We start from the raw sequence: 27,316 nt of genomic DNA, 5'->3' as shown, positions 1-27,316 counted from the left end.
GAAATCCCCCGTCAAGCGAAACCAATAAATCTGCGTCGGACTTTTTATGCGCCACTACACTAGATTTACCAATATGATAGCATGAAACACAAGATCACGAGATGGTGAATACACTTGAATTACGTTTTGATGTAAATTAAGACATTCTGTACTAATAATGACGTATACTTAACGTAACGGTATGGGAATTGGTCTTCTCTAAGCCAGTGAATGTGATCTAGCAAGGGTATTTGATGCAAAGTTAAGGCCATTCAACAGAAACTCGATACCCTTATGGCAAGAGTAGGGCCGTGCACAAGTAGCATTGACCACTGACAGTAGCCTACACAACCAAGCAAAATAAAATGTGTGGAAAAAATAAGGCCAGTAAATAAGTAAATAGTTGCAGCTGTCAACGTTTTCCTGACTATCTAAAAAGGAGCTGAGGAACACAATGAAAGTAACCTAATATACATTAATGAAAAATGATTAGTAGGATATCGGTTAATATTGATAATGCACTATTGTTGTTTCCGATAGCTATGATCATGTATTCGACTGTTATAATATGGTACATAGCCTACGATTAATTCAAGCATGTATTCATTCTGTAGTTAAATAAACGTTTTAGCAAACAGAACTATTTTCTATTGGACAAATGCATTTAGGTCCCACCCTGTTTTGTTCTATTTGCTGGTGTTTCGCTGAGTACACACTCGGTCGTGGACAGCCAGACGCTTCAATGAGGTGCATTAACGAAGGAACGCAGGAATACTCGTTGGAACCCAATAACCCAAACCCAGTAAAAGAGGCTTGCTGTTTTTTAGGAAGCTATCTGGTAGAAGCTAGCTGGCGCAAGCTGTGACGTTAGCCAACCAGGTCATATCGCAGTGTAATGACAGGAAGCATGCTTTGGTAAGCATTGTCAGATTTAAGCGAATTTTAGCTATCGAAATTCTTAGGAAAAACATTAGCTATTTTTATTTTAATTGGGTTGCTAACAACAATTAGCCCAGAAAGACAGAGACTAGCCTTAATAATGGCGTTATGTTTTTGCTAGCTGGCTGTTGTACTTACTGTAGCTAGTTAGCACTAGCTACAGTTAGTTAATACCAAAACAAACCTTGATTTGGCAAGGTCGGTTTGCAAATTGCGTGAACACTACAGTTTCTGTTGTTACTTAACGAAATAGTTTTTTTCTTTATTTCTCTGTCTGTAATATTTTGTCATTTATAATCTAGTAGTAACAATATGTATTAATGTATACGGTTGCTAGCTATAGACAGTACTGATTGGCGTTACTGTAGCTACCTACACTACAGTTACGGTGACTCTAGTTTTGTATTGACGCTTAAACTAGGTTGCCAATTTGTGCAACTACAATACCCATTTTATATACATATGTATATTAAGATGTTTTATTTTACCAACAATGAAGTAAAGGTACAGTGTTACTATACATTATGATCTACTATAAATGGTTTGTTCCAGAAGAAAGTTAAGATAGCGACGTATAAATTATGCTACCTATCTACTACCACTGATTGTAGTTAGTTACTGTAGCGAACTAACACCCGGTGTTATTGTTTAGACTAGGGTACTTTGTTGTGGTATCATAAACTGCCGTCGCTATCTACAGCATTTCTTTACAATCCATATCAGATTGGACATTAGCTTACGTTAGCTATCTGATCTGACGTTATGCTGTAATTTGGTTTGTATGTCTCCTCATAAAACCAACAGCTCTGGCAACGGTAACAAATACATTTCCAGCAACATGATTAAGTGATTCGAGGGTCTTTGGATAGCCAGGGTTACATTTGTTCTGCGGATTCTGTAAAAAAAAAAAACGTTTCTTAAACGGAAGCAAACGCAAACAAGTCTGATCCAACCGTTTGGATAACATTATTACACCCCGCTAACGTTACCACACCCACTTCTTGCTGTATGTTTTTTCTCTAGTATTAACTAGTTACAACAGTGGAGAGAATGTATGGGAGTTTGTTTGTGGGCTATTCATTCTGAAATTGAGTATTTTCTTTCTCTTTTTCAATTCAAATTGTTTTATTGATCTCACTGTCCCTCTTAATTACAGAATGACACCGTGCTGAGAGGTTTAGCTACCAATCAGCAGATAAAGACAACATCATTTGAAATCAGATGATTGGAAAAATGAAAAGGGCAAGTTGCATGGAGCCTGTGAACAGCCCTTAGCTGTGGTATATTGGAAATATACCATACCCCCGGGCCTTCTTTCTTAGTTATGTTATTTTCATAATACATGTGCTATTATTCATTTTTTTCACATCAAGCAATATAACAATTTTATGAACTTTGTGTGAGTGAGAAATTCAGAAATGCCTCCTAGACCATCTTCTGGTGAGCTATGGGGCATCCATTTGATGCCCCCCAGGATCTTTGTTGATTGCTTGTTACCAAACGGGATGATCCTGACCCTGGAGTGCCTCCGTGAGGCTACGCTCATCACCATCAAACATGAACTGTTCAAGGAGGCCAGGAAGTATCCCCTGCATCACCTGTTACAGGAGGAGACATCCTACATCTTTGTCAGTGTTACTCAAGAGGCAGAGCGTGAGGAGTTCTATGACGAAACTCGAAGACTATGTGATCTCAGACTCTTTCAACCTTTTCTGAAAGTCATTGAACCTGTTGGCAACCGGGAGGAGAAAATTCTGAACCGAGAAATTGGTAAGACTCACTTACAACCTTCCTTCTGTAGAACTAAGCAAATGTGAATCTTTGGTGTCTTCCAAAACCTCCTATTAGTAAGAATGTTTCTTTTTCAGGATTTGCTATTGGTATGCCTGTGTGTGAGTTTGACTTAGTAAAGGACCCCGAAGTGCAGGACTTCAGGAGGAATATTCTTAATGTCTGTAAGGATTCGGTAGAACTCCGAGATGCCAACGGACCTCATAGTCGGGCTTTGTATGTTTACCCTCCCAACGTGGAATCGACACAAGAACTTCCAAAGCACATCCATGGCAAACTCGACAAAGGTAGACATTGTTGGATCAATTCAAATCAGACGTGTGACTGCATTGTCAAGATGCTGCAGGATGCCTAAAGCGGATCCAGTGTGTTTCAGACAACAACAAACTTGGGTCTTTCCTACTTTGTCAACACATAGGCTTACCCTTGTGTTGCCACTAAATGTGGGATCAGCTGATTTAAAAAAAAATGGGTTTGTGAGAGAAACTCCATTCAGTGACTACCTTCAGCGTCTAAATATGGTATTAATAAAAAATAGCAGATCCGACTTTCTCAGGATCTTTTAGTCTGCGGACTAAGGGATCCTGAGATTCCCAAAGCTTTGGCACATGTAGTGAACACGTTCAGCACGCATGTTTATTCTCTAGCCTATATTGGTGACAATGCAGGTTTTAATACAGCTCAATCAAAGCTGAATCACAAGTTCTTTATAAGCAGAGCAGAATGAACACACACAAAATCTGAGCACCACAAGAGCCTCGGGAAGCTCCAGGTCTGTTGGTCCAACTGGTTTAAGATTCCAAGAAAGTTGGGTGCACAGCCAATCCCTAAAACAAGGGATGGGCTGTTTTGTTCCTTTTAAATGTGGATCTCAAACTTCTTTACGGTTTAAGCTACAAAGGATTATGACCCAGTCATGAAACATTAGACTTTTAGTGATACGTATGGATCTGTTTAGCTTCCTTTAAACAGAGGGGAGGCAAGACCCTAATGGGGGTGGACCTGAACTTCCCGATACCTTTCTGATGCTCCTTATACAGGTCAAATCATTGTGGTGATCTGGGTGATCGTGTCTCCCAACAACGACAAGCAGAAGTACACCCTGAAGATCAACCATGATTGTGTGCCAGAGCAGGTGATAGCCGAGGCCATCAGGAAGAAGACTCGGAGCATGCTGTTGTCCGCAGAACAGCTCAAGATGTGTGTGCAGGAGTACCAGGGCAAGTACATCCTGAAGGTGTGCGGCTGTGACGAGTACCTCTTGGAAAAATACCCTCTGAGTCAATATAAGGTTTGTTGGCCCTCAACTGTACATGTAACTGACACATCCACACTGAAGCTTCATTTTGCTTAAAAATATCTGAATCCTTAATCTTTTCCAGTACGTGCGGAGTTGCATTATGCTTGGTCGGATGCCAAACCTTATGCTGATGGCAAAGGATAGCCTTTACTCACAGTTGCCCACCGACTGCTTCTCCATGCCATCCTACGCCCGGCGCATCTCCACCGCCACCGCCTACATGAATGGAGAGACCTCCACCAAGTCCCTGTGGACCATCAATGGCACGCTGCGAATACGAGTGCTTTGTGCCACCTACGTTAACGTCAATATCCGGGACATCGATAAGGTACTTATCTAAGGCGTATTGGTACTTGGTCCAGCATTGCTTCTTATCATTAGTTGCCTATACTAGAGAAATGTGCATTATTTTTTACAGTAAATATATTTGCTTATAAAGCCATGCTAAATCTTGTTATATTTTCAGCTGTAATCTTCCTTTTTGTTTAACACAAACGTATCCATGTGAATCATATAGATCTAGTGGGAGGTTGTGGGCCTATTTCTCATTTTCAGGTGTTTGATGGAGAAACTGAATTCTTTAAAAAATAATCTTTTAAACTCATTCCAGAGCTTGGTGTCATTTCTATATCCCAGTAAGTGCTTCATCCACTTGTAGTCCGTGTCAGCTGTGCCGCATCCTCTACATTTTCATGTAGATTTGACAGGAGAACTAGTGGGTGGATAAAATTACATTCCCCATACCAGCTATTCCAAAACTATTTTCCAGTATAATTTAACTGTGGCAGCCTGTTGTTTGTAGGAAGGGAGGAGTCTGTTCTTGAAAACATTTGTTTTAAGTATTGGACGGGCTCACAGTGCAATATAAGTGGTTACATTTTATAATTTCCGTTTGCCTGTTTAGAACAAAGAGCCTAAGTCAGTCTGACTGCCTCGGCTTTAATGTCACACAGCCAGAAAGTAAAAACACAGCTTTTATTTCAAACCATTAATGTTTCTAAAGGCCCAAATTTAGCAGAGCTACCATACTGTCTCTTGGTGGCAGATTCATACACATTTGATAGAAATTGATCAACCATGTCACAGGCCATTTTAAACTACTTATTGGGTTAATTTTTTGATGAAGATTGTTAGGCTTTTTAGCTAGCTAGCTAAACACCGTATTTAAACAGTATGCAAATATGGAGGGAATTGGATGAACAGACATTGGATAGAAGTGCGTGTACAAATCTGGACCTCCAAGCCAGTTCCACTCCATTTCTTCATTGCAACCCTCTAATCAGGGACTTATTCAGGCTTAAGACACCAGGTGAGTCCAATTAATGATGAGATAGAATAGAAAACCTCATATGGTAAGATTTGAATACCCCTGGTGTACAGTGTGTGAAGAGTACATATGGCTCTATAGTGATTTTACCTTCTGCCATATCACAGGTATGAGCAAATCTTACGTTTGGGCATGCAGAACTGTAAGGGTACCAGGTATCATGACAGTTGGCCTGTTATCGTGTATCATTAGTAAAATGTTAAGTAAAAATAATTGTTAAACAAAATTGTTTGGCAATTGAAACTTTTTGTGTCCTCGCCAATAAAGGTGCAAAGGTAATCCTAACCCACAGTCCGGTATGTATTGCGGTTTGAGTCATAGTTCGTCACATTTTCACCAAAGTGCAAAAATATATTGACATTTGTAATGCGTCTCAGAGCACACTAGAAGGATTTCTAATGGTTGGTGGAGGTTGAAATGAAGCTTAAGGATTCTACAGTCTTGGTTTATCAGTACCACCACTCACCAGTGTAGAACGATCAGTTGTTGGTCAAATTCGGCTAACAAAACAACAGTTGGAAAAAGCATCAACATTTGTTATAATTTCAGTGACGACAGGCAATTAAGACATTATTTAAACAGAATAGCCGTATAGGTTTTATATAGCTTAATCAGATTTATTCATGAAGCATTCAAAACAGTGTAGCTAGCTATTTGTATATATTTGGGCTCACATGCAAACCACGAGGATCCCTTTCAATATGGGAGATTTGTTTGAACAATCAATGGCTACAACCATCACACTAGTGGTAGTAGTATTTAAGACTAGAAAAGAAAACAGTGATGCACATTAATGTTATAATTGCATAAATGCAGGCAGTTTATTTGTATCTCAATCTATTTATCTGTAAAAAAGGCACTTAGGTGGTGAACCTGGTCATGGGCTGATAATGTGTAAGACAATTTGGGGAAATTTCACACATTTTTCCAAAAAGCTGATAGAAATGTTTGTAATTGTAAAGCAAATTTCCTGCTATTCTAAAATGTTTTCAATATAGCTGAGAACAATGACACTGCAACCATTCAACACCGTCTGGAAGAGCCTGGATATCAGGCCGCTGCTGCTACTGTTCCTGGTGGTTGACAGGGTGTTTCAGTGTGGTCTTCTTGTTTTCTATGTAGATTTATGTACGAACTGGCATCTACCACGGAGGTGAACAGATGTGTGACAATGTCAACACGCAGCGAGTTCCCTGCTCTAATCCCAGGTATTTCACACACAACACAAATCTATTTATTTAGCCAAACAAAATGTTTTCGATACAGCCAGGTTTTTTCAAACTGAGTGTTTATTGGCCAAAGGAAGATAAGTCCATTCTTTTTGATGAAACAGGGAGGGACCCACTTGAAAGTGTAACTACAGTTTGTTTTGATGGAACGTTTTGGAAGTGAAATGTTTCGTTTGATGTGGTGTCACAGATGGTGTGAGTCATGTATAAAGAGCTGTCAGCTTTTTGTTCCTGTTTATCCCGTCTCAGTGGTAATTGTGAGGTGTGTGTTGATGTGTTATATTCAAATTTGCGATTCGGAGCCACACCCTTTTCATGGTTGCCTTTCAGGTGGAACGAGTGGCTGGCTTACGACATGTACATTCCCGACATCCCCCGTGCGGCACGCCTCTGCCTCTCCATCTGCTCTGTGAAAGGCAGGAAAGGGGCTAAGGAGGTAAGCAATCCGTTTAGTCGTACGCCTACAGAAACCACCTTCAACAACGGTGTTCAGTGGTCAGAGTGCCCCCAGATATCCTCTACAGTCATCGTGTGCTTGTTGAATTACTTATCGATTTTTGGCATGGAGAGGTCTCAGCTGTTGTAACCTAGGCATGGAGGCTGAAACCAACACCTGGGCTGAGTGATATCACCTGGAGGTCAGGGAGATGGGTTTTCGTGCCCATGATGAATTAAAGATAAACACATCTAAAGGCCATTCTTTGTGAGCAAACTGCTGTATCGCTCCCAGCCTGTTAAATTGCACTATATTGTAATGGCTCTGTTTCCCTGCTATTCTTTCCAATTCAATACATATTTAAATCTCTACGGGTCAATTAAGAAGTGCTCATCTCCCCCAGTCAAGCCTATTGATTGGGTACTGACTATCATCTTTGGAGGGGTGACCATTTACAATTTGCAGGGAAGAAACCAAAGTAACTCTGACCCTGACCTTCTTCCCAGGAGCATTGTCCACTGGCGTGGGGGAATGTCAATCTATTCGACTACACTCACACGCTGGTTTCTGGGAAGATGGCTCTGAACCTGTGGCCTGTGCCGCATGGCCTGGAGGACCTGCTCAATCCCATCGGAGTCACAGGCTCCAACCCCAACAAGGTAAACACTAGGGATGCAATGGTACACGGTATGTTATCAAACTGTTCTGTACGCCCCCTACGGGTCCATACGCACGTGAACCACATAGTTACAATATGCAGGTCATGTTCCTATAATTTTTCAAACTTGCTTAATGCACTGCAGACTACACACACATTGTAGATTCAGATCCACAGTCAACTGCTTGGAGCTCCAGGCCGTTAGGGGGCTCCCGAAGGCTGACGAACTTTACTCCACAGCAATGTCTCAAAATGTGGCAATCGCAGTGACCGCAACACCCTCCCCCTTAAACAACCAATGGACGATTTGCAGTGACATCTCAGTGGGACACCTCCTTAAAGGGGCCCCATGAAGAGAGTGGAAACTAAAAACAAATATTCTCTCAGCTACAACGTGCCAATGGCGAGCGCTAGTGAGACGGAGAGAAGCAAATTTGAAGAGGCACCGACGTCTTTCAAATCTGCTGTGTGGGAAAATTTTGGATTCAGCGTTCAGTAGTGTTTATTTCATCAACAAAAAGAGTGATGAAAATGTTTTCAGTGGCACTTGACGAGACGGTAACTAACTGAATAGAAACAGAAAACTTGACCAACTACAAACTCTCTCAGTATCTTTTTATTTTGGTTGACAAAAACAAGACTAGACGAAATTCTCTTTGTGACAATAGTCAAATATAACTACCATAGTTGGATAGGAGGATTTTGGAAAGAGAGGTTCTCAATGTTTTTATTCATGATGCACTTTCAGATGTCATCAACAGACATCTGAAAGCACATCATCCCAATATGTACAGGCAAAGACGGTGGTGTGGTGCCTTGGGTATACCCTAATCTGTGATCTATCGAAAAGTTTTTGAATCTTCTGTTCTCCCCTTGTAACGTTCCTACATTTCAAACTGGTATTTCCAACCATCCAACTGCTCGAACAATAACATGTATGCAATATGCATTTTCCATTTTGGAAATGTCACACTTCCATACTGTGCACAATGCTGTGCTTAAAATGTTAATAAATAGGCCTAATGTTAGGCAATATCAATGAAACATTGGCCTATGATATGTTCCATTGGCCTTATTTGATATGGTGATATGTTTTGACTACTATAGGTTAATGAGACAATTGTGACTGGACTAACATGATGGCGTCATTCATACCGAAACTGTACCAAAACCGTGACCCACAAACCGCAATACATACCAAACCCTGGGCCCACTGTATCGCTGCATCCCTAGTAGAAGGTTTTTGGGATTGTTAAAGGGGTGCTTGAGGATTTTGTTGAGGAAGGAATTTTTGTTTTCTCAGAGTTAGTTGAACTTTTGGATGCCATTTGTATGTGCAAGTAGTTTGAAGGAGCTAAACAGACAAACTGAAATGTTCCTTTCCTACACAGGAAACGCCTTGTTTAGAGCTGGAGTTTGACTACTTTAGCAGTGCTGTCAAGTTCCCAGACATGGCCACGGTGGAGGAACATGCTAACCGGACCATATCCAGGGAACTGGGCTTCAACTACTCCCAGTCAGGACAGGTAATAGCATATGCACATTTCAGTTCAGGGGTGTTTGACCACTGGAACATTTGTTGTTGATATGGCTCTGCACTCCAGCAATATAGATTTGAAATTGCGCATGTACTAAAATGACCTGAAATCGTTTACTCTTAATTTCTCGCCAAAGCATTCCATGAATTAATTAATTCAAATTGTTAGGCTCTAATTTTAGAATTACTAGCTGACAATGTGCACTTTGATCCCTTCAGTTCAATCATTTCAAAGTACAGAAACAAAAAAATTATATAATTTTCACAGGCCATGTCTCTTTTTACCTCATTTAACTAGATTACGGCATATTTGTAACTCAAATTAAACCAAAAATATAACAACATGCAACAGTTTCTGAAATGTTGCCAAGTTACAGTTCATATACCAAATCAACTGTCCTTTCAGCTATATTAGTTCAGCCCTAATCTATGGATTTCAACGGTTCATGTTTATATGTTTGTTCACTGTAATTATAAACAATTTGAGATGCTTTGAGTAGCCGGTCTAAATTATGACTACCACATATGGTTCCAAGTTTGATTTGAAGTCTGATCCCTTGCAGAGTAAAAGAGTGGCGCGAGACCATGCCTTAACAGACATTGATAATGAGCAGCTGAGACAGGTCTGCAACAGAGATCCCCTGTCTGAAATCACAGAACAGGAGAAGGACTTCCTATGGAGGCACAGGTAGAGTCAGAAGCTGCTGTCAATTGCCTAGCTCCCCTAAAGCCTACTCTGGCCTACCTTCACGCCCACAGACATTATTGTCTTTGGAAAATCTACATCATTTAGCAGACCCTTGTATCCAGACTGGCTTACAGTAAGTGCATTCATTTTAAAGAGCTAAGTGAAACAACCACACAGTTTCGTAGTAAGTGCATTCTAATCAATTAATTAGTTATCGGAAAAGGTCAGTGCTGGAAACACGACCAAACTAATAATAAACATAAAAAGTTAACAAAGGCAACAGTCCGAGGTGGTGGCAATGGAACTATTTTAAGTACTCTATGAAAGGTTTGATGTCAGATGTTTTTTGAAGATTGGTAGAAACCCTGACATCCTAGCCTCCGAAAGGTCTGACTAAATGGATCGGGAAGAGCCCTGGTAGGGATGTAAGGTTTAAGCATTGCATGAAGGTAGGGAGAAGCTCTTCTTGTTGCTCCTTAAGTAAGAACCATAGCCTTGAGGCAAATTTGAGTTTCAACTGGAAGTCGGTGAAGAGTTCAAAGAGTTAGGGTGATGTGGGAGCACTTGGAAAGGTCAAACGCCAGACGGGCCAGTGCATTCTGAATGAGTTTTAGGGGGTTGCACACGACGGAAGCCCCACCAAGAGTGAGTTGCAGTCTGACTGAAATATGTAGTGAATGGTGCAGTGGCAGATTTCAGTTTGAGTTGTCAGGCAACTTTGTAACCACCATAGAAAGAGACAGTCATACTTTTCTCTGGAGATGAGTTGACCGAACTTGCTAGTGAGACCTTGGCTAACATCCATTGTCTCCTACTCTTCAGGCACTACTGTGTAAATATACCTGAAATCCTGCCCAAGATTCTACTGGCTGTGAAGTGGAACTCAAGAGATGAAGTAGCGCAGGTGACATTTTATTCATAACATGCACAAGCCCCAAAATTTTTTTGTTTGGGGCTTGTGCATGTTAAGAGGCTTCCATACACAATTTAGAAATTTTTGCAAAACTCTTGTCACCCCTCTGGAACCACTATTGGGAATTTTGTCATTGAATTGTGTGATTATCTTCTGTAGTGCCTCTTCTACCGGGGGTCCCTGGAGGTGATGCTGGTGCTGTTTTTCTTGGTTTTAGATGTATTGCCTCCTGAAGGATTGGCCAGCAATAAAACCTGAGCAGGCCATGGAGCTGCTGGACTGTAACTATCCAGACCCAATGATCCGACACTTTGCGGTTCGCTGCCTTGAGAAGTACTTGACCGACGACAAACTCTCTCAGTACCTCATTCAGTTGGTTCAGGTACATTTTATTTAACTTCCTCTCACATTTCATAGATTTCTTTTCATGCTGTCGTGAGAAATAAAATGTCAATGATGAACTCACTCATATATTCTTTCTTCAGGTTCTGAAGTACGAGCAATACCTTGATAACCCCCTAGTACGGTTTTTGCTGAAACGGGCCCTGACAAACCAAAGGATAGGACACTTCTTTTTCTGGCACTTAAAGTGAGTTACTAAAACTTTACTGAGATTATTTAATTCCTTACACCATGTTTGACTTTCTATGTTAGTTAGAGGGGGAAACAATAACAGGTCCAATTCTTGGATGTATTGTGCAGTATTTTGCACTAGTTATCTGAACCTGCACCAAAGCTTCTTTTTAATTTGGGAACTGGTTTCTGTTGCACTTTCCATTCCATGAATGAGCAGAACATGTTTTGTCATGGCTTGCTCTTGAACCTCTGCTGTGGACAAAGGGTGAGAAATATGCTTGAAATGTCATATTGTAATATTATCACCTTATCAAATTGCAATAAATAGAATATTGTGAGAGTATGTGATGTTGTTTCACCTGTTTCTGTTTCAAGGTTTGTTTGCCAAATGCACTGAACAACACGGCACACAATGAAATTATTGTGGCATGGCACCTGACAACAACAGAAGAAGAGTATATAAGCAAAAATATAGCTCGACAGAGAATAATAATAAAATAAAGCAACAATATACATTGTTGCTGTACACTAGCAGCAGTTTAAAAAAAGAGTTCTGCAAAACTAGCAGCAGTCTGGGGAGTATTATTAAACATTTAAATATGGCAAGAATGACAGTAATATACAAGTGTGAACTAACATCAGTTAGATATATATGAGTGTAATAAACTTATGAATGGTGGCATAGCACACTACAACTATGTAGTCAATATTAAGAAAAACATTTACAAACAGAAAAAGAATATATCAAGAGGCAATAATATAATAAAGCAATAATATACATAGCACTGTACTTAGCAGCAGTTTTAAAAGAGTACTGGTAACTAGCAGCAATATTGGTAATAGTATTGAATATTGTAGATATGGCAAGTATGGCAGTAATATGGATAAAACATGTAAACTAGCATACATTTTGAAAGAGTAGGATGGGGAGAATGAACAGTATGGTAGAAGTATTGAGTATTATAGATACATATGAGTGTAATATGCTTATGAATGGTACATGCAAAGGAATATTCTAATGCCCATTAAAAGTACCTGAAAGGACATCAGAGCACATGGAATGTTAATGTGTTATTAGTACGGTCATGGATCAGTGTTATTGTATGGCGAGGTCCCTGCCAATTTCCAGCCGTGGTGTTAATACCCTATCATTCACCCTCGTTGACTGTATGCTATGTACCCTAGGTCAGAGATGCACAACAAGACAGTGAGCCAGCGATTTGGCCTTCTGCTGGAGTCCTACTGCCGGGCCTGCGGCATGTACCTGAAGCACTTGAGCAGGCAGGTGGAGGCCATGGAGAAACTCATCAATCTCACAGACATCCTCAAACAGGAGAAGAAGGATGAGACTCAGAAGGTAACCCAGCACTCTCTCTTTATCTCCTGCTCTCTCTACAACACATACAGGCCTGCCGTGCAACACCATGACCTGTTGATCTGTTAGTGGATCTTGGGCTGTTTCAGCTTACCACTGCTCGTTTCTGTTTCACTTAATAAAATGACACTGGTGGCTCCTTTTACCCCACCATAGGGAAAACTAGACTTCACATTAGGGCTGTATGATTTAAATAAAATATTGAATCTTTTGATAAAAGATTGACTTTTTGGGACATATATTATAATTAAAATGAATTGTGATTTTCAAACATTGGATGTAGATAAACTCACTCCTAAAATGAGATCATAGATGTCATTGCCTGCTAACTGAAAAACATCTACTAATGCAACGGTGTTTTGCTACGTTGGTACCGTTGCCGGTAGTTACGCAAACCTAAACCCTTCAGCAATACTTTCTCCCGTGTCAAGTCTGTTTCCTGACACCGAATGTGAAGCTGAAACTGACATTAATGACCATGCTTTTATGTGGGGAAATATCTTGGTGCAACTTGTTAGCTTCTAGCGGACGTTGTTGCTTGCAGTTGCATTGTGTACTGTATCACTGAAAACAAAACAATGTAGCCAAGACTGAGTTTCAATGAGGAGTTAGAAATCTGCAACTGCCGCTTCGGTGCCATGGCATACAGTTAAGAGATTTGTCCAGGTATGAAAGTAAACTACAAAAATACTAGAGCCGAATATCGTGGAAATTGACGATTTGGATATTGCCGTTTTGATCATTATTCAATTAATCATGCTGTCCTACTTCACTTTTCCACTGGAGGTCCCGTCCTCACAGGGTTTTCTGTGTGGTCCCTGCAGGTGCAGATGAAGTTCCTGGTGGAGCAGATGAGGAGGCCGGACTACATGGATGCCCTGCAGAACTTCACCTCCCCCCTCAACCCCGCACACCAGCTGGGAAACATACGGTGGGCTACCGCACACACACCTCTGTCTAAGTCACCCACAGCCTGAACAGAGACCCTATTGAAATGCTAAATGGGACGCACTGTTTCAATGCCTGAAAGAGCTGTGTCAATCTCTACTTTAGTTACGCTAATGGTAATGTCAAATTCATAACCAATTTGGCGTTGTAGTGTGGTTCCCACGTTATAAGATTTTGCTCCTGTATAAATTCCTGTGTTGTCAACGGTAAGCGATTGTCATCGAAGGTCCCCGACGTCCTTGTTACATTTGCAGCGGTTTGTGCGACTGATCAATGAAACCAGTGTAGCTGCCTGTTTAGCTTGCCTCCTACAATGACTCCCATCGTGGTCCTTTATTCCTCGTGTTGAAATGCTGTGGTTCTCCCTCCCACCAGGCTTGAGGAGTGCAGAATTATGTCGTCTGCTAAAAGACCCCTGTGGCTCAACTGGGAAAACCCAGACATCATGTCCGAGCTCCTCTTCCAGAACAATGAGATTATATTCAAAAACGGAGACGGTGATTCCAAATTCATATTTAAACGTTGTTCTTGTAATGTTGTATTCTCATCAGTCTGGATAAACAGGTGGAATTTATTTAGATTCTACCCTGAAACAAACCAGACCATTTTTCTGTTTCAGACCTGCGGCAGGACATGCTAACACTCCAGATCATCAGAATCATGGAGAACATCTGGCAGAACCAGGGTCTGGACCTCAGGATGTTGCTGTATGGCTGCATGTCCATCGGGGACTGTGTGGGCTTAATCGAGGTGGTGCGAAGCTCTCACACCATCATGCAGATCCAATGTAAAGGAGGCCTGAAGGGGGCGCTGCAGTTCAACAGCTCAACACTACACCAGTGGCTCAAAGACAAGAACAAGGGAGAGATGTGAGGGGGAAAAACCTATACATGCTCTGTTCTTCTATATATTTTTTAAATGTTTCAAATTGAAACGCATCACAGCTGAGAATTGATGTTGTCTGTGTGTAGGTACGACATGGCGGTTGACTTGTTTACCCGGTCATGTGCTGGTTACTGCGTGGCCACCTTCATTCTGGGGATTGGGGATCGGCACAACAGCAACATCATGGTCAAGGACGATGGGCAGGTGAAAGCCTTAGTTCCGACAAATGTCACTTTTTCAAGCTAACACTGTTTTTATCTACTGTATTCTGTGCTAATCCAGGATGTCTTGCAGCTGTTCCACATCGATTTTGGACATTTCCTGGACCACAAGAAAAAGAAATTTGGCTACAAGCGAGAGCGAGTTCCATTTGTCCTAACCCAAGACTTCTTGATAGTGATCAGCAAAGGGACCCAGGAGTGCACAAAGACCAGAGAGTTTGAGAGGTACATTTTTCTTTCATTTCAGTCTTTAAGCAGATCTTTTCCAGAAGGAATTACACAAGCAATTAAGGTTAAGTGCTATCTTAATTAACAAGAGATGGCAGACTGCTAGTATGCAGTAGCATCTGTTACAATAGCTGGTTTGCAATGTCTCCACGGGTGGCCGGTAGACTTGTGCCTGCCGAAATTCCAGGTGGTCTCCAATACTTATGCTTTTACAACTGATCACAGCAGAGCAACTAAAAAGAAAGTATGAAAGTTTTGCAAAACGTAAGTCGCTCTGTATAAGAATGCTAAATAACTTTAATGTAGATGTAAATTAGAGATTATCGTTCCCACCACTCAGGTTCCAGGAGATGTGCTATAAGGCATACTTGGCAATCCGTCAGCATGCCAACCTCTTCATCAACCTGTTTTCCATGATGCTGGGCTCCGGGATGCCCGAGCTGCAGTCTTTCGACGACATCGCCTACATCCGTAAGACCCTGGCGCTGGACAAGACGGAGCAGGAGGCCCTGGACTACTTCATGAAACAGATGAACGACGCCCACCATGGGGGCTGGACCACCAAGATGGACTGGATCTTCCACACCATCCGCCAGCACGCACTCAACTGAGGCCAGGAATAGCCCTCACCCAGCCCAGCATCGCTGGGCACACCTGTCAGCCGCGAACAGCATGTCCCAGCCTCATGAAATGTATGGGTGATACCCGATCATCCTCCGGAGCACTTAACAATCCACTTTTATTCATATTTCCTACAGCATCTTAGCAACTAACACACCTTGCTTAAAAGCGTTGCTTTTTTGAGTATAGTGTTTTTCCTATGTGTTATATTTGAACCTTTCCCAGTTTATGCATTCTTTTTGTTCCTTTAATTTTCTGTGAACTAAGAAGTATTTGCTCATCTACTTTTACAGGCTCACAGGGTATTTATCGCTTCCTCTTAATGCCTTTTCAGACATGGAACATAGTAACTCTCCAGAAAAAAAAACTGTTTGAAATCAGTCATTGTAGAGCTGCAGCCTCCCTCTGGTCTGTCCCCAAAACCACTTTCCAGAAGGCAGAACCGCTGGAAGTATTTCTGGCACAACAGTTTTGGAATCCATTGTCATCTTGTTGATATTATGTTTAGCAATTAGTGGTATCCATACACACACACACACACACTGTTTGCTCAGGCTGGTAAATCATAGCCCCGGTTCAGCAGTACTTGAAGTAGAGTGAACTGTCAAGAATTCCTTGCAGTGTAGAAACGCAGCCTTAATGTAGAATGTACAGCGAGAGCAAACCCTGGAAATGTCCCTCTTGTTTCTTTTAGGTCAAATTCCTCTATTGCTCAATGAGGTGCCTTCAGTTGAGCTTGTTCATAATGAATCTTGAGAAGTGCATTAAGCTTGTCATTGTAACCTCTTCCGAATGGATCATTTCATTGTACATGTGAATGGTGCTGTCGGATTGTGAAGCAAACAAATGTGACGGTGATGTGGGTGAGCATGGAGAGAATCAGCAGTACAGTTTGAGAGAAAACTACTTCACTTGAACACTTATGGAGGTGGATTATGTCCGATCAGGGATTGAGATATTTAATGGCTGTTCAAGGCAGCTAGCCCACCCCTTTGTTTACCTGGGTGACCAATCTTCTTTAATCCAGATCTAAATATATTTATGACTATTCTGCACCCTCATTTTACTATTGCGTTGTTGGTGTAAATATTGTGATGAGTTGGACCTAGGACACTTTGACAAGGAGGTGTGGGTTAAGGTTGGTATTCCACAGTGGCTTCTAAAAGACCAAACCTCTTTTGAATGAAGGATGTTTGTTTCCTGATGAAAACCGTGTATTCTCATTCTCAATCACGTTGTGTAGAATAGCTGATGTACTGTACTCTGGAGAGAAACAAGGTGCTATCTGAAGATGGATGACAACCTACCCTCGCCACCAGAACAGATTGTTTTTAAACTGATCAAGACAAAAAGAGGCACTTTCCATTTTTCTAAATGTTTCGCTGAATCAATGAAAGCCAAAGTTGTCAATTTTTTCTGTTAAGTGAACTGATCGATATTTTATCTGTTTTACCATAGAAAGCCTTTGGACTGATATGTTTTCCTTCATAGTTATCAGTTAAGTTGTGAAGAAAAAACGAGTGTAGTAAACAAGTGTTGGGAAGTTATTCGATGTTGAAAATTCATGGGAATACATGACTCGCTGCACAGTATTTCAAAACACTATCTTTTAATTATCTTTAAAATATCAGATTAAGAATTTCTAATACCCTACAGGCAATGAAGTCTATATGGCTTCAGACTTCGTTTTTCAACAATGGTGCCTATGTTTGTAGATGTTGTCTGAGAAGTTGACTATAGGCTGGGGAACAGGAACAAAAGTCTGAGCTGTTGTAGGTTGTAGAGGTTCAAAAGTGTACTATTGCGGTGTTATTCCGAATACAAAAAAGTTTCTTATTTTGAATACCTGTTGTTCCAATATGCAGCAAACCAATCGACTGGAATGGTGATGGACAGTTGCAGATACCATTTGAATTTGCACTTTTTTTCACGCTTTTGGTCTCACAGGACACCATAGTTTGGTTGCATGTGTTTTTTTATGCATATTCAATTATATCCCTTTCTATCTGAGATTAGTCAGATTCATTATTACATTGTAGTAGTCACCAGCCTTTTGTTAGTGCTTCAAATGCCATTAATTGCATTTTATGTTAACTTGTTTGTGTATGTGTGTGTATATTTGCGTGCATATGTGCAGTTTTGTGGGCTGGACCCATTTTAAAAGCCCATTCACAAGGTCAATGTATGTGTGTTATGCTTTGTAAAACTTTTTCACTTGGTGAACAGCAACAGGGAAAATATGCTGTAAGCATAATTTGTATTTAAAGAGGAAAAACCTCGGCTTCAGAAATGTTACTTGAAATGTGATGAACCACGTATGATGAAAACAAAGCTGTTATGGCCATGTAGTTTATAGCACTGAGGGTTCGCACAGGCAAATCCATACCGATTGTGAATGTTTAAATAATTTGGTCATTATGCAAGTCTCCCAAGTTGGAGATTCGAAGTTGACTTGGGCTGTAAAAGAAAATAACCCTTTTATGTGTAAACAACTTATTTAAGAACATGGTCTTTGTTTGACTGAAATGTCTGGAGTGGTTACATCACTCCATTAAATACAATACCTTTTATTCTGACAGGTTTGTAGACATTGAATTCTATTTTTTATATACTTTGTCATTACAATCAACAATGCTACTATGATTGTACTATAACAGCCATCCTGCATGAGAGTTGGTTCAAATAGTATTTTATGAATTGTGCCAATAGCTACAAAGAACGTTTAACACTATAAAAACTTCAATCTCTAACCAGGGATATACCTACATTATCAAATACAGTATAGCTTGTATTTCAGTTTGCTCTTCAGTGTAAATATGTCTATTGTATCCTAACTCAACTACAATTCTTTGAGTGTTATGTGATGTACAAATAAAAAGCATCTCCTAACAACTTGTGTTTGTGGAAAGTGTTGCTTTAAAGAATTACACAGCACATGGTAAAATAGAATACAATTAGTATTATTTTTTTATCAAATTGCTGAACAATCAAGATGCCCTTGGATTCATTTCAGGGTATACACTAGATTGAACTGCATTGTTAATATTCAGTAATAAAAGCATGCACATTTTTTTATTTCAGATCAGCAGGTGTGCATAAAAATGCACAACACTGCAAGCACTTATTTTCCCCCCACCAGGTCAGAATCTGTGAAGTTGTCTGCTGGCGAAGCTGTGGTTTCCTCCTGTACGATGTTGGGGGTTGTCGGGGGGACAAACTGCTTCCATGGCTTGGAGGGGCAGTGGAACGGGTTCTCCGCAGAAGTAGGGGCCACAGAGGGTAGGGCTGGGTTGGTACTGGCTGTCGGGCTTCGCTCCTGAGACTCCTCCGATGAGTCTTTGACAGCAGCAGTAGGTACTGGGGTCACCTCAGCAAAATTGTGGATGTTCCTCAATGGAGACCATCCAGGAGGCCTTCTTCTTAAGATACTCTGTGGATTGAATGATATTCCTTGTCAAAATCATCCTCTTAAATTTATAGTAGATGCTCTTATCCTGAGTGACTTAGTCATTTTTCATTCATGTGATTCACTTAAATGTAATGCTACACATCACCACTCTATTCATTTATCTGAGTTTCAAAGCATTTGTATTGTAGTAGAGTATTCCTCACAGGAACTGGACCCTGATCACACTCCAAATTTGCTTGTGCGGTCTCATGCCTCCAAGGTGCCACATCTACTGTTGAATTGCAGTAGGCTAATTCCTAGAAAGATACACCATATTTCAAAAAAGCCAAGGACAAGCAATGGTGATTTAACACATGAAAGAGTTATCATACCACATGTATACTGCTATTGAATTCTATGGTTTATTCTCCTAAAAAGTATTACGACAGAAGATTAATAGATTATAGTCAAATTCCTTGGCATTTACCACATCCTGATTATTGGGAAGACATTCATCGCTCAGCTCTTTGTGTTCCGCTTTGGAGCAATTGCTTTTCCACATATCGAACGTCAGCCTGTACCTTAATCCAGCAATCACCTGAGAAATGCATGTAAAAGGTGAAATCAGGAATGACACTCATAATGCTAAACAAGTGCACTGCAGTCCAAAGGTCACACACAATAAATATAGCACCACAAACACAAGGCCAGAGTAAATGGGACTTAGAGGCATAAACCAAGGTGGTCCTAATCCTAACTTTTCATTTGACCATTTCCTGTAGATGTTTGCCAGTTAAAATACAGTTGGTGCGTAACCAGGACAGCCCTAACCAAGCTTAAGAACTTTAAATAAACTGCTCCAGTAGGGATCACATAAATGTTTGTATTATGTTGACTCATACTAAAATAATGTGTTTCAAACAACTGCTCAGGAGTTTGAGCTGACTAATCAGCAGTCTAGACAAGGCTGAGTGGGCCAAGCGGTGACCTAACTAACATTATTTTTCATTACATGCAAACGCCCACACCATTCTGTTGTTGGTACATCTCCACTATTCCTACAGAAAAGCAGATTTTTTAATTTCTTAAATGCAGTGTTTTGGAAAGACAAAAATGTTGTTGATATTGTAAGTGATTATTAGACTTTGAAAACACTGGGCATGTTTAAATAGACCTAGTCCTGTTCAACTTTCCACCAGCTGGCGCAGTTGGCTAGCCTTTGTAAAATCCAATGACCCTTATTGTTTTATGCAACTGAAATATACCTGTCTTGAAGCTGTACTAATACTGTTCAGGACAAAGTGATGGCTGGAGACAGACTCAGCATTGAACTTGGCAATGGAGTATGTCACAGGTGCCTTTAGATCCTCATTATCCACATCAATATCTTCAGGACAACCTAGACATTTGCGGTGTTCAAAAACAACTGGGGCCTCCCCTGAAGAAAAGAGAATATTGTCAGCAGAGATAAGAAAGAAATGTACTTTTTTTCATGAACATTGTGAGAATTCTGATTCAATGACAATAAATATTCTGCTACATCTGCGGTTAACAGAGTTTGGGTTCACATGTAAATATCTGAAAATACTGAGCATGCATGGTCTGTGTTCTGTAGCTTGTTCTACACAATGGAATGTGAAAAAGGAATAACCTGGGTCACAGTAAACTGCCTGGACATTTGTATCTTTCTCTGACATGTGAACTGTTGCATTACAAAGGCTTGGCACCTGATAAAACAGAAAAACAATGTTTTACTTAGATTACCCACAGGTTTCTTCTAAATACAAAGCATTTTTCCCCTTGTAAAACTATTCAAATGTATAGCTACCTTGTTCCCACTGGGAAGGTAGTCACAGTCTTTCCAGGCTTTCTTTTCCTCTGCTGGACAGTCAGTGACCCTGCTATTGAATTGCACAAAGTACTGAGTGCCTGAGTCACTTTGAGCCTATAAAAGAGGAAAGCAATACTGGGCTTTTCACTGTGTAGAAATGTTCACATTCTGTTTTTATAAAAATGTTTTGCTAAAAAGCATATGATTATAATAATATAATATTATAATAATATAATATTACATAAAAATGTATAATGCCCCTTAACCATGCCACCTACCTTTGTGGCCCCTAGAATCTGGTAGAGAGCTAGTTGATTTCCATTGGGAAGCTTGTTATTGAACTTGAGAAGGGCCAAGTTCACAGCTCCTTCCACATCTTTGTCATCACAGAACAACAGAACCTCATCTGGATTGAGCTCCTGTCCTTTTCCTGGAGCACAAAGCTGGAGGACCAGCACCACCAGCACACACAATCTCACTCTGTGCTTCATAACGACGGCATGTAGGTCCCAGGTGCGGAGAGAAGAAAATGTGAGACCTAATCTTGTGTACTGTGGTCTATGCGCTCACATAGACCTGTTCAAATAACATTTTTGACAATCACAAGCAGAAAGGCATCCAGGCAGTCCCTGTGACATCAGAGTAAATGTTTACTTATCTTCAGTCACCTCCAAGCCCCACTGAAAATCAATACCTGTTGTGGAGTGTTAATAGCATGCAATGTGCACGTTTTAAATATTATCCTCACATTCACTTGGGATACTAGTTAATATAAAATCTCTAAATAGATTTGTGTAAAAGAGTCAACTGTGTAATAGGATTCCACTATGCAACTACATAAGAGTTGACTGTGTTACCGTCAACTTCAGTCATGGCCAAAATTATTGGCACCCTTGTGATTTCTTTAAAGAATTGTAGAGACCACATATTGTTTTCTAGAAGACATTGTGCATTTGTTGAATAAAGTTCAAGGGTGCCAATACTTTTGGGCACAACTGTATATGAGTCACCTATATAAGAGTCAAGGGTCTGTGGTGATTTCCTATCGTCAACTCTCTAATTTAATCTACGGTTTAATCTACAGATGTAGCTCAGCTGGTTGAGCGTGAGGCTAGTAACACTAAGGCTTGTGGGTTTGATTTCCATGGAGAGGTCAGTACGAAAATGTAATTCACTCCGAAAAGGAGCAGATGCTGTATTACTTAAATATACATTCATTTTTTTTTTTTATTAGACCACTCTTACTGTGTGCTGTGCATGTCCATTTAAATATCAAAAAAAGATCACGAATGAATAGCTACTTGAATAGCCACTCCCAAAATCTGTTGGTCAAACAAAAGGAAATCTATCCCTAAAGAACAGATACATATGACTGTATTGGTTTTATTCATATCGAAGGTTAGTATAATAGCATAGCTCCGTGTTATTTAGATGTAAATGCAAGGGAATGACACAACCTCTCTCCCATAATAAAGACTTTGGATGGGTAAACATGACCCCTCGCTGACACTTTTCAATAATGCTTGTCAGGTTTGTCATTGCAAATCTAAGCCTAACTTGCATTGACACACTGCTGCGGTGTTGTGTGTTTTAGGAGATACTTTGTCCCTCTCTCCCTTTGACCCTGGCTGACTCCAGTGCCTGCCTACGCACATTTCCCCAGCAGAGCCATTCTCAAAAATACACCACAGCTCTGGCGCAATGTTCGTACATGAACCAATCACAGAATCAATGTAAAATGGCATCAGGCCCCGATATGATACAGTCCTTGCTAAACCAATAGAAAAACATTTTTCTCATATTTTCCATTCAAAGACTAACATCCTGGCCAATGGAAACATGTTTTTGCATTACAATTACATGAGACCTCTGGTCAAAAATCTTCATGGTCCTTTCCCAATGGTGGAACAAGGTCCCTCATACAGTCCCTGCCCATCTTCTGAAAACAACTGGAACCCTGAACATTCAAAGAGAATGGCTCAGCCTTGAAAATACAATACAGTGGTGGGAAAAGTCCTGAAGTAGGTTAAAATATAAATATATTTTTTGGGGGGGAGGAGTGTTAAACAGGTAGCCCACATTTAAACTTTTAGAAAAGGTATGCATACATGATTACAGACCTTTAAATGTTTATTAATAATTACCCTTTTCTGGCCTGAAAATCTATTTTGACATACAAATTGTACAATAAAACAATGCATGGCCCTACATTTAATTTCAAAATCGAGATGCTGCCATCTACCCAAAAAAACACAGCCAAACCCTGATATAAAACCAACATTTTCCCTCAGCTCATAAGACGGTGGTCCCTAAAATGTTTTGCACATTTTATAAGTCACTTGAAAAGAAAGTCCTCTGCCCCTCCCCTTGAAAACACTCATTACTTGAACAACAACTGGTCTTTTAAAGAACAATTCACCACATCCCCCTCTACATTTGGAGACAAGCTCCGAACAGAACACACAAGATGACAGACAAATCTAGAAACAACATCTATCATGATACAACACTTTTTCTACTGGTGGCAATAATAATGGGTAAGTTACATGCTTCCCTTGTCAGATCTAATAACTTATTATATGATGTCTAATAATGTCTAATTTATTGGTAGTGGTAGTATCATACAGATTTATAATGGACATTGCCGCTATGCAGTTGATTGTGCAACAAATAATCTTTAATCTGCAATCAGAATAATTCTAGGCTTTTTAAAATTTGAATTAGATTAATAGAAAATATTTTTTTTTGAGAACCATAATTGGGGAATCTAAATAATTTGAGGTAACAATGTATGACATCTACAGACAGAATCATGGCTTCAACTTCATGTGGAGACACTAAACTTATCTTGTTGCAATTGTTTATTCAAGAATACTGTTAAAAACAAAAGAAGCTGAAACCATGCGTGGGGTTTGTAATGGTGCTTGTGAATGCGTTGTGGCTTCCATCAATTCATACCCCTTTACAGGAAACAGCCACAAGACTGATGCATTTGACCATATCGTAAGAGCCACAGCTAAGCCCATCCCACAAAAGCCTGTCCTTCAACCTACGGAGAGCGTTCCTATCACCGGCAATTATGTGCTAAAAGACCCCAACGGCAAAGAATGCATTAAGGTGTCCATGGGTGTGGAGTACATAATTATTGAGAAGAAGGTAGGCACACTCACTTTCTCAGCACTATTTTCTTGTGCATTTTTAGCACATCTTTGTAAGGGGTGAGATCTCGTGGTTTGACACATAAACAGTGTGAAACAGACAACGGCCCATTTCATCTGATCTAGGCAAGACTGCATTTTTCTTTTTCAACTGCCACACATTACGTGTATTTAAAAGTTCCACCATACAATCAGTTGACCTTATATTATATAGTGGTGTTTCTACATCTTCACATTTGCCAGTCTGTTTCAAAATGTTCCAACCCACTGGTATGTTGATTCTGTTCTTTTAGAAATCTTCTTACTTCAACTTGGACCCTAGACATACCCAGATATCAGGTATATGTGAAGAGAAAAAAGCTGTCTTTTCCCTGGCTATTCTAGGCGAGGGCGGCTTTTTGGAACTTTCCTTTGTAAAGGTAGACACTCAAAATCTTCTAAAGTCACAAATTATAACATGACCGCATTAACACACTGATGAACAACCTCTTTACATTCTGACTCATACAAGACAATGACTGGTTTACTATAATAGTCTGTCGATTAAACGGAAGCAGAGCCACAAAGTTCAACCTGTGGCACTGCTCATTCAAAGGTATTTGCATTTACATGTTTGGCTTAGAAACAAAATGACATAATGAATAATTTTTTGACCTCCAACAGAATGATAACAAGTCCTATTTGTCAAAGGTTCAAGCTAATTTGTCTCCAGGAAAAAGTAAGTAGACCAACATTATCTGATCAACATTATTTGTAGATAAATAGGTAAAGCAATCAAACCCAGAACCCACGTCAGGGATATGTGTTCGATTACTGCACTGCACAAAATGCTTCCTCAAAAGAGGTTGTGTTTTGTACAACATTTTCAAAAGAATCAAGCAAAACATCTGCCAATGGGGGGAGAAAATGTTGCTTGTAACAAGACCGAAAATTCTGAAAACCAGCAACTTTGATTCATTTAGATACAACTTGATTAAAATAATTAGCAGGCGGTTTGAATGTTATCATTGGATTGAATGGGCGTTATCAGTGGTTATCAGCCTCATAGATATGGGTCAGAAGGGGCCTGCTACGCCTACTGGTAGGCTCAGAAGGCTGTTATCATCCATTCGCATGGTTAATTTAGTATTTAGATAATTTAGTATTGACAAAGTTATCACAGTTTAAAGGCTCTCATTTTAATGGTCTTACCTGTAGACTTACCCTAACCCTAACCTTAACCCATTTTAATGGTCTTACCTGTAGACTTACCCTAACCCTAACCCTAACCCATTTTAATGGTCTTACCTGTAGCAGCGACCTGAATTCCTCTGGGATTGGTTCTGGAGTCTTCTCGTGTATTTATCTGTGATTTACCATGCAAATGGATGATAAAAGCCTTCTGAGCCTACCAGTAGGCATAGCAGGCCCCTTCTGACCCATATCTATGAGGCTGATAACCACTGATAACGCCCATTCAATCCAATGATAACATTCGAACCAGGTAAATTAGACAATTTGGTCTGAAAACAAGAATCTCTGGATTGTTCAGATATGTCATTGTGTCTAAATGAGACTCTGTAGCATGTTATTGGGCTTTTATGTCTTGTTACAAAGCTATATTTTCAATTGCAGTTCAAGAAATGATTTGACCTTATTTAAAAAAAAATACGCATATTTGTGAAAGCTGTTTTTTACAGGGCAGTATGACAAATATTGGTAATATAAATGTAAAAGAACTCACAAACTCAAGTCACAATAAGCAAATACATGATACGATGCTGGCTTACGATTCTCACACAAAAGGCTGAATGTATACTTCTTCACAATCAGGTAATAAGAACTATCCTGGGGTGATTGACCATGAGAAACTTTTCCCAACTGATGTTGGCTGCAGCCTCAAATGCAAATCTCAGACAGAATTTCATTTGTCGGAAAACCTTCGAGTTAAGATTGTGTCACTTCAATTCCAAGCCTTTAAACTTACCAATGGGAGTTTTGGACCAGGTATGTACATTTTATAGGGACCTTTTATGTTTACAAATTACAATCCCATTCCTTTTTATTATTTTTCTGAAAGCTAAATATTTTTTGTAAAATTGTAAAGGTAATGAGTTATATTAATGTCCACCTTATGGAATTTCAGAGGTTGAATGCTGGACCGATTTCATGAAGAGGATCATCCCAATAATTGTGGGTTCCGCGGTTGTAGCACTCCTCTTAATTGCTATTCTGACCTTCCTGATCATCCGGGACCGTCGCAGACAATCTGGTTATGACAGAATCTGAAGTTTCTGAAATTCTTTTTATAGAATTTCTGAAATATGAAATATGAAGAATCTGAAATTCTTTTTATAGCTGTGGTTTGTATTTACTAGATTATTTTATTTCTTTTTCTCCATTCCATTATTAATATTACATCTGTCATTGCTGTGTTCTTTTTGTTTTTTTGTATTCATGGATAAAAGTAATAATATGTTGTGAATGTGGGATGCAAATATGGGAATAACTGTACTGATGCACTGAGTACTGTGCTTTTGCAATTATTGTCATCCAATTTGGTAGGAATAATGTGGCTTTATTTTTGCAATTTGAAACTTGATGTATTTTATTACAAAAGGGGTATATTCCTAAATTAAAGGTGTGGCATTATGATTGAAATTCATCGTCTTCAAGTTCAGAAAAAGTATAAATCTAATATTTTATTTAACCTAATGTTACCAGGTAAGTTTAAACACCAGAGGCGGAGCTTTAATGGGTGCGATGGGTACGCGGCACACATGGCAGCCAATCACAGGGGCCCCCAATAAGTTTATCTTATGATAGAAAAAAATATTGAAAGCAGAATAAAATAATATTATGAATAATTTGCTACATACAGTTTAGTTGACATTAAAGTGATAAACATCTATATTTTTTATGATTCCATAATGCATGATATGGTCGACCAATCTGTGGACGTGGGAGTGTAGCCAGCGTTGCCAGATGGGAAAGTTTCTTGATTAATTGGGGTAATTTTAATGATGTCTGCGGTTTTTATGTGGAGTCTGCGGGTGATTGGGCCTATATTGTCAGTGAATCTGGCAAGCCTGGGTATAACGTCGGATTTTGTTGTCTCGTTTGCTAAGAATAATGGGGGACGGCATTGGGGGCTATACCCCGAATGTGTTGTGATCCTAGCGACGCCACTGCCTAATAAGCTTCTGTTCATCATGGTACGTGAAACGTACGTACATTTTTGGGAGTAGTATTAAATATTTATTTTAAATCTATATTTTATTTGGGAAATCAGGGAGCGAGAGGGGGCCT

At 39.9% G+C, this 27,316-nt stretch overlaps 3 protein-coding genes across 4 annotated transcripts; 2 read left to right on the top strand and 1 right to left on the bottom strand.

Annotated features, from left to right (window-relative positions):
* Positions 1 to 47: 47 nt before the first annotated feature.
* LOC105025897 (phosphatidylinositol 4,5-bisphosphate 3-kinase catalytic subunit alpha isoform) lies at positions 48 to 18,543 on the top strand. Of its 2 annotated transcripts, none has more exons than XM_034293639.1 (20): positions 48 to 104; positions 2,075 to 2,688; positions 2,787 to 2,996; positions 3,750 to 4,000; positions 4,092 to 4,337; positions 6,459 to 6,544; positions 6,896 to 7,001; positions 7,508 to 7,660; positions 9,051 to 9,185; positions 9,760 to 9,884; positions 10,707 to 10,788; positions 11,015 to 11,179; positions 11,283 to 11,386; positions 12,559 to 12,730; positions 13,573 to 13,679; positions 14,072 to 14,193; positions 14,316 to 14,565; positions 14,668 to 14,785; positions 14,876 to 15,027; positions 15,371 to 18,543. In XM_034293639.1, the coding sequence occupies exons 2-20, from the start codon at positions 2,337 to 2,339 to the stop codon at positions 15,639 to 15,641; spliced, it is 3,207 nt and encodes a 1,068-aa protein (XP_034149530.1). In that variant the 5' UTR covers positions 48 to 104; positions 2,075 to 2,336; the 3' UTR covers positions 15,642 to 18,543. The 2 variants fall into 2 exon arrangements, with proteins under 2 accessions (XP_034149530.1, XP_010895234.1); XM_010896932.4 differs by lacking the exon at positions 48 to 104 and adding an exon at positions 675 to 894.
* Positions 18,544 to 18,597: 54 nt separating this feature from the next.
* kng1 (kininogen 1) lies at positions 18,598 to 21,425 on the bottom strand. The gene is given in 7 exon segments (NM_001303893.1): positions 18,598 to 19,081; positions 19,264 to 19,356; positions 19,527 to 19,637; positions 20,305 to 20,477; positions 20,691 to 20,766; positions 20,868 to 20,984; positions 21,149 to 21,425. Coding segments are annotated over 7 exon segments (1,092 nt in total). The 5' UTR covers positions 21,362 to 21,425; the 3' UTR covers positions 18,598 to 18,772.
* A 1,849-nt stretch (positions 21,426 to 23,274) lies between these two features.
* LOC105025900 (lysosome-associated membrane glycoprotein 1) lies at positions 23,275 to 26,668 on the top strand. The gene is made up of 6 exons (XM_010896939.4): positions 23,275 to 23,407; positions 23,839 to 24,026; positions 24,322 to 24,447; positions 24,692 to 24,746; positions 25,841 to 26,014; positions 26,154 to 26,668. Exons 1-6 carry the CDS (start codon positions 23,338 to 23,340, stop codon positions 26,294 to 26,296), a joined length of 756 nt encoding a protein of 251 aa, XP_010895241.2. The 5' UTR covers positions 23,275 to 23,337; the 3' UTR covers positions 26,297 to 26,668.
* The last annotated feature ends 648 nt before the right edge of the window (positions 26,669 to 27,316 follow it).

Source organism: Esox lucius, chromosome 8, assembly GCF_011004845.1.
Source record: "Esox lucius isolate fEsoLuc1 chromosome 8, fEsoLuc1.pri, whole genome shotgun sequence".
In the NCBI taxonomy this organism is placed as follows: Eukaryota; Metazoa; Chordata; class Actinopteri; order Esociformes; family Esocidae; genus Esox; species Esox lucius.
This window is presented reverse-complemented; position numbering and strand designations above follow the sequence as displayed.